At 43.6% G+C, this 11,818-nt stretch overlaps 1 protein-coding gene across 1 annotated transcript; it reads right to left on the bottom strand.

The window, feature by feature from the left end:
* Positions 1-4,180: 4,180 nt before the first annotated feature.
* Positions 4,181-11,617, bottom strand: LOC135529374 (tripartite motif-containing protein 16-like). The gene is made up of 6 exons (XM_064958146.1): positions 10,954-11,617; positions 10,424-10,519; positions 6,965-7,198; positions 5,401-5,560; positions 5,216-5,275; positions 4,181-4,984 (listed from the first exon to the last, which is right to left on the bottom strand). The coding sequence occupies exons 1-6, from the start codon at positions 11,548-11,550 to the stop codon at positions 4,467-4,469; spliced, it is 1,665 nt and encodes a 554-aa protein (XP_064814218.1). The 5' UTR covers positions 11,551-11,617; the 3' UTR covers positions 4,181-4,466.
* Positions 11,618-11,818: the final 201 nt, after the last annotated feature.

Raw genomic sequence — 11,818 nt, 5'->3', positions numbered from 1 at the left:
ACTGAACTGGGCCCTCAGGTGGCTTCTCTCTAAAATATCACATGCCGTAGACCTCCATTTCTCTCTTAGTTTGTAGGGAAGTTTTGACATGATCAACTTTATGTTGGAGGGAAGATTAAGCTCTTCCATGTTCTGTAGGTCTTGCATAGCGTTACAGCATCCTCTAAGATAGAGTGCATAGCCACCCAGTCCCTTTCCATCATCCGGTTTGATGTTTGTCCAGTTCCAAGCTTTTTCCATGTAAGCAGTGGTGACTTTGATTTCATTGCCAAAGTGTTCCTTTAACAACCTCTTAGCCTCTGCATATCCTCTTCTGGCTTCCATATGCAGACAACTACGGACCAGATCCTTGGGCTGACCAGAGGTGTACTGTTCCAGGTAATAGAGCCTATCCTGGTGACTGCTGGTCTTATCTTCTATACCATGCTCAAATGCACGCATAAATGGCCTAAAGTTTAGAGGATCACCGTCAAACATAGGTATCTCCCTAACAGGGAGTGTGGCCTGTTTGTGCTGTAGTACAAGGAGGTCAGCAATTTCATTCTGCCTTTGCATGACAGTAGAGAGGTTATCATGGCTGATACCCGCAGTGTTGATTCCGTGTTGATTGCTAGACCTTGATGTTGGCTGCTGAAGGGTGTGGTTTATGGCTGTTTTCTGAATAGGTTTTGATGGCTTTGTGGTCGGTTGTAAAACTCTTTGTAGCGGGGTCTTTGGAACTGCACCTAATGCAGCAAACTCAACAGGTTCAGGTTCCTTATAGACCTCGGGTTCCTGGTTCTCAAAATAAGAGTTCATTCCATCTTCTTGGCTTAGAAAATGGGCTGCCACAACATGGGATTGAGAAGTTGAGTCACTCTCCAGGACCTTCAGTTTGGCATTATATGCTGCTATGTCCGTTTCCAGTGCCATTTTTTCCATCCTAACATTCAGTTGAGCTTTCTGTTGTTCCAGTTGAGCTTTCTCCAGTTCCAATGCATGCTTGTCCTGTAATGATGCTTGGCGAGCTAGTAGAGCTGCTCGTTCTGCTTCAGCTTTTAGGCGTGCAGAGGACACTGAGGAAGCAGTCTTAGAATACTTTGTTTTACTTGATGTTTTTGACACATTGGAAATGCTGTCATGTGGTTCAATGAGCGTTTGTGGCTCAATTTCAGCTTTTTTCCATATTTCCACCTCTTTCAGGAAATGTTCATAAGTTCTCATTCTTGGTTGATAATAGTTAATGCTCTCCTGTTCGTGTTCCTCCTCTGTGACCAGCTCTAGCACAGAATCATGAGCATTCTTAAAGTCATTGAGAACAGCATGAAATGCTTCAAGACTCTCATCCACAGTTTCAATGTTTCCTCCATCAACAAGAAGGGCTTTTATTTCATTCATTTTACGTGTACACACTCCAAGTTTGCCTCTCCGGGCTGCATAGAGTGCATTTAGATGCTCCTCTGCCCTCTCCAGTGGAGTCTTATTTGGGATTTCATCCTCCATCATTCACTTTTAATTCACTCAATTTACAATGACACAGTTGTTGGTTTTGATTGTTAAACGTAATGCCCCTTTAGACCTCCTTTAATGCTTTAAAACAGTCCTCCATTTCAGCATATTGACCCATTTTGAATTGCACATGTGCAAGTTCGGCATTTTATATGCGTTTTAAACATTTCATCCCATTATCAGTTGTCCCTTTAATGAAGTTTAAACACACAGTTGGCTTTAGATCCTTAGATTGCATTCGTTGCATTGCATTTACACGTGAGGCCAAATATTAGACATAAGATTAACCTACATTGTGCGTAGGATCTCAGTGTTACCCAAACTTAAACTTCTTAATTGTTTTCACAACGCTGTGTTTTGAATTCCATTCCCAAGTTGATCAAACATTCCAATTAAAAGCACGTTTGCGCTTCCATAATATGCATGATCAAACGATCGCATTGAACAGGGCAGCTCATTCATTCGCAGTGGTTACTCACGGCTGGCGAATTCTAGGAGTTCAAATCCTTCCAAGCGAGCTGTCCTTGCGATCCGAATGCAATTACAAATACAACAATATCCAGCGTGTGTCGGAACCGGAGATTTCCTTCCGATAGTAATCCTTCACGGAGTTTTTTGACTTGATTGTAGTGGCTTCCTTTCGTCTTTACCATAGCCACTGCCCAAGCCTGAAGCGGGGTTGTTTGGTACGCATACAGTCCACACTCAAGGTTTCCAAACGGCCAAACATTCCATGACATCCAGGGATATGGTGCAACAAAAATGTTTATTCTTCTTATATCTAACAAATAAATTATTCTCCAATCAACTTAAAGCAGAGAATACTTGATATGGAAAATACATATTATGACCTGTCTGTATGTATGTATGTATGGATGTATGGATGTATGTATGGATGTATGTATGGTCAAAAAACTATACCGCTCCCGCATCTAGCAAGGACTCCCCCTCCCGAAGGCCCAACTTCCTGCCTTTATCCTAACACACTTACCACAATACAATGAATAGGCAAGAGGGGGGGACAAAAACTGAGTTACACAAACAACAAATGAATATATCTCAAATCAGGTAAATATAAATCATAATGGTACGTACCTAATATTTCATCATTTACATTAATATTTAATATATTTACACAAATATACATGGAGCTCCATATGTTCAGTCTTTTACGCAAATATGTCCAAATCGGCTCTAACATGGACTATCAATACAGATACTGTATGTAGAACCATAGTAAAGACCAGTATGGACTATCAATACAGATACTGTATGTAGAACCATAGTAAAGACCAGTATGGACTATCAATACAGGTACTGTATGTAGAACCATAGTAAAGACCAGTATGGACTATCAATACAGGTACTGTATGTAGAACCATAGTAAAGACCAGTATGGACTATCAATACAGATACTGTATGTAGAACCATAGTAAAGACCAGTATGGACTATCAATACAGGTACTGTATGTAGAACCATAGTAAAGACCAGTATGGACTATCAATACAGGTACTGTATGTAGAACCATAGTAAAGACCAGTATGGACTATCAATACAGATACTGTATGTAGAACCATAGTAAAGCCCAGTATGGACTATCAATACAGGTACTGTATGTAGAACCATAGTAAAGACCAGTATGGACTATCAATACAGGTACTGTATGTAGAACCATAGTAAAGACCAGTATGGCCTATCAATACAGGTACTGTATGTAGAACCATAGTAAAGACCAGTATGGACTATCAATACAGGTACTGTATGTAGAACCATAGTAAAGACCAGTATGGACTATCAATACAGGTACTGTATGTAGAACCGTAGTAAAGACCAGTATGGACTATCAATACAGGTACTGTATGTAGAACCATAGTAAAGACCAGTATGGACTATCAATACAAAGTGACCATTTAGAATGAGGCCCAGTTCAATGAGAGGAAGTCTTAACAGAACTGGGGGATGACAGACAGGAAGTGGGGGGTGGAGATCTAATATATTTTTGTGCCAAACACTAAAGCATGATATTGTAATAAATCTACACCCTATTCCCTACGTAGAACACTACTTTAGACCTGGTCAGAAGCACCGTAGTGCACTACGTAGGGAATAGGGAACCATTTGGAACAGAGACAGTAATTCCCCTGAACATCTTCCTCTTCCTCATCTGGTTTCTTGAACAGCCCTTCACTCCTCCCCTCTTCCTCCCCTCCTCCCTCTTCATTCTATTCTATCAGCCACACCACTAGCTCACCTCCACACAATACATTTACAAGTTAAAGACACACCTTGGAATAAATAACAAAGGAAAACTATTACTAGATGAAGTTGAGTGTTTTTTATTATTTCCCATCACCATAAATCATATTTAATCACTGAACAGTAGCAGACCTAACTTCATCTGTTCCTGACTCTGGATAGTGGATTAAAAAGACCATCAATCTCCAATGATATTAAAGTACTATTCTGAACATTACTGATATACTGAGTGGCAAGTCAAGATATCTGCTGGTTTTATTGTTTGGTCAACAGCACCACCTGCTGGACAGGTTTAATGTTGCTGGACTGAGCAGTATGGGAGGATGAAAGATGACACATTTAGGGCCGGTTTCCTGGACATCTACATTGAACATACTGTTTAGTCCAGGACTAGGATTCATCTGTGTCTGGGAAACCAGACCATATAGTTTAGTAGAAAGGAAGTGATACCAGCTTGTAGTGGGCTGACTAGTCCTGAATTGTCCTTTAGTTCCTGGACCATTTTCCATGCAGCTCCAGGTGACAGAACACATCAATTAGGACCGAGCCAACAAGCTGATCAATGATACTGAGGAGAATTACATAGAGACAGAGAACCAACTGAGAAAACATATCAATGGTTCTGAATGACAACCAATATACATCAACACCAGACATCATGATTCATGGAAATGTACAAGATTAAAACATTGGATTGAATTTTAATTAGTAACAAATCAGTTTACAGTTTAACCAGCTCAGCAGTATTATTATAATCATAGAGACCAAACCCAGGATAGAGGGGCTGAGTGAATGTGGTCTGGACTCTGTGGAGGAGGGTCATTGTGTCAGAGACACTGTAGAAGGACAGAGTACCGGCCTTGTGATCCAGGTACACTCCTACTCTGGAGGACTGAGGGCCTGATACTTTAGTCACAACATTATTGTGTCTGAAACAATAACCAACACTAGAGCACTTTAAACTCCAGGACTTGTTATTGTATCCAAATCTACCATCTCTCTCTGTTCTGCTGATGTCTTTATATGAGACTGCTGTATCAACATCACCAGTCCTCTCCACCTCCCAGTAACAGCGTCCAGACAGACCCTCTCTACACAGAACCTGCCACCAGGAGGTGAATCTGTCTGGATGGTCAGGATATGGTTGGACTTGGTCTGTACTGGTCACCTTTCTGTTCCCTTCAGACAGAGAGAGGCGTGTGTGTGCTGTGTTTGGGTCCAGTGTGAGCTGACAGGAATCTGGGAGAAGAGCAGAGACCAACGAGGGGAGTCAGAACAATAAGTTAAGTCAGATACTGTATCTCCCCTGTCTTTGATTAGAGCACAGCAGAGATCAAATCAGAGAAATATGAGGAGTCAGATAGAGACCCAGTCTTTGATTAGATCTACTATTGCTATATATTTCTAGAGGGATTGTTAGGAGTGTCAGTAAAAAGAGACTGTTAGTTACTTCACAATAAAGAGACTCACATTGTAACAACTGTTCTCTGGTCTTGGGCTCTGGAGGCAGTACAACATCCACTATATTCACTACGGACACACAAACACATTGACAGAGAGAGGGAATGTTATCATCAGACCATATTCCACATGTATATGACTAGTAGGGAACTTTCAATGGTCTAAAGTTGATGTTCTTATTGTTTTCAACACACCTGTAGTGGAGATCTTGGTCCATTCTCCTTTAAGGAAGTCTTCTAGTTTCTCTCTCAGTTCAGACACAGTCTGACTCACATCTCCAAAGTACTGAAGAGGACGGACAACGATGCTGGGTAAGTCTGAAGATACACTGATACTGGAGAGAGACTGATACCTCTGGAGAGAGAGAGAGAGAGACTGATACCTCTGGAGAGAGAGAGAGAGAGACTGATACCTCTGGAGAGAGAGAGAGAGAGACTGATACCTCTGGAGAGAGAGAGAGAGAGACTGATACCTCTGGAGAGAGAGAGAGAGAGACTGATACCTCTGGAGAGAGAGAGAGAGAGAGAGAGAGAGAGAGACTGATACCTCTGGAGAGAGAGAGAGGGAGAGACTGATACCTCTGGAGAGAGAGAGAGACGACAGAAAGAGAGAGACTGATACCTCTGGAGAGAGAGAGAGAGAGAGAGAGACTGATAACTCTGGAGAGAGAGAGAGAGAGAGAGACTGATAACTCTGGAGAGAGAGAGAGACTGATAACTCTGAGAGAGAGAGAGAGAGAGAGAGAGAGAGACTGATAACTCTGGAGAGAGAGAGAGAAAGAGAGAGACTGATACCTCTGGAGAGAGAGAGAGAGACAGAGAGACGGACAGAAAGAGAGGGACGGACGGAGAGAGAGAGGGGCGGGGGTACAGAGAGAGAGAGGGGCGGGGGTACAGAGAGAGAGAGGGGCGGGGATACAGAGAGAGAGAGGGACGGACAGACAGACAGAGAGGGACGGACAGACAGACAGAGAGAGAGGGGGACGGACAGACAGACAGACAGAGGGACGGACAGACAGACAGAGAGAGAGGGGGACGGACAGAGACAGAGAGAGGGACGGACAGACAGACAGAGAGAGAGGGACGGACAGAGAGAGAGAGAGGGACAGACAGACAGAGAGGGACGGACAGACAGACGGACGGACAGACAGAGAGAGAGGGACGGACAGACAGAGAGACGGACAGAGAGACAGAGAGGGACGGACAGACAGACAGACAGGGACGAACAGACAGAGAGAGAGGGACGGACAGACAGACAGGGACGAACAGACAGACAGACAGGGACGGACAGACAGAGAGAGAGGGACGGACAGACAGACAGAGAGAGAGGGACGGACAGACAGACAGAGAGAGAGGGAGGGACAGACAGACAGAGAGAGAGGGAGGGACAGACAGACAGGGACGGACAGACAGAGAGGGACGGACAGACAGACAGAGAGAGAGGGACGGACAGACAGACAGGGACGAACAGAGAGAGAGAGAGGGACGGACAGACAGAGAGAGAGGGACGGACAGACAGAGAGGGACGGACAGACAGACAGACGGACAGACAGACAGACGGACAGACAGACAGAGAGAGAGGGATGGACAGACAGACAGACAGAGAGAGAGGGACGGAAAGACAGACAGAGAGAGAGGGACGGACAGACAGACAGACAGACAGACAGACAGACAGACAGACAGGACAACATAATGATTGAGATGAATAGTTTCCCATGAAGTTAATTTCATATCACATGTAACAAGACAGTTTAGTTACCTGGAGGAAATGGATGTGATCCTCTGTGTGTGAGAGCTGCTCCAGCTCAGTGCTTCTCTTCCTCAGCTCAGCGATCTCCTGCTTCAGTTGCTCCAGGAGTCCTTCAGCTTGACTCACTTGAGCCTTCTCTTGGGCTCTGATCAGCTCCTTCACCTCAGAGCTCCTTCTCTCAATGGAGCGGATCAGCTCAGTAAAGATCTGATCACTGTCCTCTACTGCTGACTGTGCAGAGTGCTGGAGAGAGAGAGAGAGAGAGAGAGACAGAGAGAGAGACAGAGAGACAGAGAGAGAGAGAGAGAGAGAGAGAGAGAGAGAGAGAGAGAGAGAGAGAGAGAGAGAGGGACAGAGACAGACAGACAGACAGAGAGGGAGACAGAGAGAGAGAGCGAGAGAGAGACAGACAATAGGTTTAGTAGTAGTCTCTCTACACCTCATTGAGTCAGACCTCTGCCACCCTGCTCTCCAGGCCTTGTCCTCCATCCTGGACAGACAGGTACAGAACACCTCTTGGTCCTGCTCTACTCTCCTCCCTCCTGGACAGACAGGTACAGAACACCTCTTGGTCCTGCTCTACTCTCCTCCCTCCTGGACAGACAGGTACAGAACACCTCTTGGTATATCATATATATCTCATATCATCATTCAGAACTTTAAGCATATCTTTGGGAGGAGGTCCAGCCTGTTTGACAAAGATAAACAAAGATTTTTTTCCAAATTTGTGCTGACAAAATAATCAAATGTAATGTTTTTTACCAAAAACTCTACATGGAAAGCAGAAAGCTGTGATCAATTAAATACAACGTTAACTAGATATTATCTATGTCATTTATAGCCTGGCACAGATAGTAAAACTACATTAAATACAACGTTAACTAGATATTATCTGTGTCATTTATAGCCTGGCACAGATAGTAAAACTACTGTAGCGACCCGCACAGACAGCTGTGTGTTATGTGTTCGGCTAGTAGCTGGTTGTGTTGTACTTACCAGTTCCCAGTGTTCGCGGGGTCCGACATGCCAATCAACCTGCTATCTGCCAATCACAGGAATGCCTGGGATGTTCTGATGCCGGGCATCCTGGTGGTTGGCGGAGTGGCGTGGAGGGGGCGGGGCATTGGAAGTTAAGCTTCAGCCTTTGTTCTCTCTCTGACGTCTGGGCTTCACAAGAGAAGGTCCCGATTGGCTTGTGGGGTATCTTTCATTTATTTGGCGTGAGCTCAGGCCAAACAGTAGCCTGTGTAAAGTTGCTAATAAACCGTCAATTCGTAACTCAATCCTCTGTCTGGACAATTGTTCCTTTATGATCGAGTCAGGTCATTACACTACATTAAATACAACGTTAACTAGATATCATCGCCACATAACTTATGTCGAATTTAAAAGACACCGTTACCGTTAGTAACGTCTGTTACACTGTAACTTACAGGCAGCCTCAAATAAAAACCTATTGGTTAACAAAGCTTTGATTATGACCAAAGTCTATAGTAGTGAAAACTCTCTCTCTCTATTCTAACTTACCACACATTCACATCACTGCCTCGACATGAATGTGTCCTGTCAGAGCCGTTTCCTGTCCGTTAACTGTTAACAGTCTCGAGCCACAGCTTAACCAATGAGCTACAAGGAGGACTGACAGTCACGAGCGGTGCAGCAGCCTCTGCAGCAGCAGCCTCCCCGGGTCCTAGTGCCCGCCCGGTAAGACGGTTAAGATGCGATGGAACGGTTGACGGAGAGAAAATAAATCAGAGAAAATATATTGACTGATATATTGAATTGTTTAGGGAAGCTTTAGCTTTGGCTTTAATACATTCTGAAAATACTTGAAAATAAAAATAATAGTAGCCCTCCTCAGGAACAACAAAACCCTCACAGACCAACTTCTTCTTCTATGATATAATGGAGGTCCTCAAATCTTATTTTAGGGATATGGAGGCGTCTCGTGTGGCCAATAGCCTGGGGAAATGCATAGCGCCAAATTCAAATAATACGCGATAAAACTCAAACTTTCATTAAATTACACATGCAGGGTACTCAATTAAAGCTACACTCGTTGTGAATCCAGCCATTATGTCAGATTTTAAAAATGCTTTTCGGCGAAAGCATGAGAAGCTATTATCTGATAGCATGCACCCCCCTGAACCACCTGAACGAGATGTAAACAAATGAATTAGCGTCGCCGGCGCTACACAACACGCTGAAATAAAATATAAAACATGCATTACCTTTGACGAGCTTCTTTGTTGGCACTCCAATATGTCCAAAAAACATCACAGTTGGTCATTTTTTTCGATTAATTCCGTCCATGTTTACCCAAAATGTCCATTTATAAAGCCCGTTTTGATCCAGAAAAAAACAGCTTTCCAAAACGCAACGTCATGACAAAACATTTCAAAAGTTGCTTAAAACTATGCCAAAATATTTCAAACTACTTTTGTAATCCAACTTTAGGTATTTTTAAACGTTAATAATCGATCAAATTGTTGACGGGGCGATCTGTACTCAATAACAGCAAGTCAACAATACATGCACGGTTTTCTCTCTTCCACAACATAATCCACAGTGTCACCTCTGCCTCTTCTTCGTTTCACCAATGATTAACTTCAACCCAAAGACTGGTGACATCCTGTGGAAGTTGTAGGAACTGTAAACTGGGCGCTATCTAATTTCCCTTGACAAAGACAATTCAGGGAACTGCCAGAGGGATTTTTGTTTTTCTGAACAGTTTTTCCTTGGGCTTTTGCCTGCTACATAAGTTCTGTTATAGTCACAGACATGATTGAACCAGTTTTAGAAACTTCAGAGTGTTTTCTATCCACACATACTAATCATATACATATACTATAGTCCTGGCATGAGTAGCAGGAAGTTGAACAACAAAACCCACATGCTTTTTATCAAAAAGTAGAAATGCTGCACCCTATCCTTTAAGAGGTGTGGTCCACAAACCAACGTTAAAGGTGCATGGCGCCACCTACTGTTCTGGAGTGTGTTCAATCACGGTTTACACCTCTAAATCCTCCAACCAAACTCAGTACTTCTGAGAAAATAAAAGAGTCCTACTAACTTCTAATAGACCCTCCCCCATCCCCCAAATCACTTCCAAGTGTAATGTTTACTGTTCATTTCTAATTGTTTATTTCACTTTTGTTTATTGTCTATTTCACTTGCTTTGGCAATGAAACATATATTTCCATGCCAATAAAGCCCTATGAATTTTAATTCAATTGAGAGAGAGACAGTTCCATTTTAATGTATAGGGGACATGAGTCGTCATGGTTACTCATGGTTATGTGATGATGCAGCCCAGTCGGTTACATGAACCAGTCTATTCTCTGAAAGGGGTCCAGACAGCCTGTTCCCAACAGTGGGGTCAGTGGGATTGAATAGGGGCCCCTCTCTCTCTCTCTGACTGGAGGAGAGAAGTGAAATGGTGTGTCTCCTCTGGTCAACAATACTCACCTTGAAAGACTCCACAGCCTGTTGGAGCTCCTTCAGCTCCTTCTCTCTCTCCTGGAATCTCTGCTGGACCTTCTGCTGACTCATCCCCAGCTGCCTCTGTGGAGAATCACTCTTCAATGAGCTATCCAGCTTTATTAGTCCAGTAGATCAATAGTATAGTAATGTGACATAGGACCCATAGAGAGGAAGGTCTACAATCCTGAGGAAGTCCCTTTACAATATTATATTATGTTGCTATGTGAATGATTATAGTTTTTATGGCAGGATTTCATGTATCAAGGTGTTGAGGCTGAACTTTGGACTCAAAAAACGCTATTCAGAATGATAATAGTGTTTGACTTTAGAAAATGGTGATACATTTGGAGAATCTGGGTTAACATATCTATATACTCAAGGTTTGTGTTCATATTTGTGGATCCATTTCATATTGTATATAATATAATGATCTCATGTTCAAACAGATTTAGTTCCTACTGTATTTTTAATTCTTTGTTTATCAGACAGCCACCAACAAGTTGTTCTGGTCTTACCTGTTTCTCAGTCCTCTCTGCTGCAGCTGACACTGTATCATGGCCTTTATGTTCATCCATCACACACAGCAGACAGATACACTGCTGATCGGTACGACAGTAAACCTCCAGCAGTTTGTCATGATGAGAGCAGATCTTCTCCTGTAGTTGTGCGGTGGCTTTGACCAGCTTGTGCTTCTTCAAAGCAGGAAATTCATAGTGAGGTTGGAGGTGAGTCTCACAGTAAGAGGCCAGACACACCAGACAGGACATGAGGGCTTTCTGCTTTCTGGTCCCTGTGCAGAAATCACACGCCACATCTCCAGGTCCAGCATAGCACAGAGCAGGAGGGGGAGCAGCCTGGAGTCCTGTCTTCCTCAGTTTCTCCACCAGCTCAGCCAACATGTTATTTTTCCTCAGATTAGGCCTTGGAGTGAAGGTCTCTCTGCACTGAGGACAGCTATAGACCCCTTTCAGAACATCCTGATCCCAGCAGCCCTCAATACAGCTCCTACAGTAACTGTGTCCACAGGGAATAGTGACCGGCTCCTTCAGTAGATCCAGACAGACAGAACAACAGAACTGGTCCTGGTCCAGCACATCTCCCTGTTGAGCCATTTGGACGGTTGTTCACTCTCACACAGGCAGACGACAGAGAGACTCAGATCAGTTTCGTTTCCTCAGAAGAGAGTTTGAGGGAAGGGGAGGGACTTCCTGGTTCTGCCAGAGGGCTGGGGTTAGAAGGAGGGAGGGGTTAGAGGAATGGAGGAAGAGAGAGAGGAACTGCATGCAACAGCAAGAGGGAGACAAATAGTTTTGTTCCAAGGTTAGAGCCCTTAACATGGAACAAATTACATAATGAATCTTAAAATGTGAGTTGTTAGAA

The sequence above is a fragment of the Oncorhynchus masou genome, unplaced genomic scaffold, assembly GCF_036934945.1.
Source record: "Oncorhynchus masou masou isolate Uvic2021 unplaced genomic scaffold, UVic_Omas_1.1 unplaced_scaffold_1148, whole genome shotgun sequence".
Classification (NCBI taxonomy): Eukaryota; Metazoa; Chordata; class Actinopteri; order Salmoniformes; family Salmonidae; genus Oncorhynchus; species Oncorhynchus masou.
This window is presented reverse-complemented; position numbering and strand designations above follow the sequence as displayed.

Excerpts from the sequence above, each read along its gene's own strand:
- LOC135529374 (XM_064958146.1), bottom strand. The coding sequence starts at position 11,550 with ATGGCTCAACAGGGAGATGTGCTGGACCAGGACCAGTTCTGTTGTTCT. Across the intron at positions 7,199-10,423 it reads AGGCTGTGGAGTCTTTCAAG|CACTCTGCACAGTCAGCAGT; the intron begins GTGAGTATTGTT and ends CTCTCTCTCCAG. Across the intron at positions 5,561-6,964 it reads ATCACATCCATTTCCTCCAG|AGGTATCAGTCTCTCTCCAG; the intron begins GTAACTAAACTG and ends CTCTCTCTCCAG.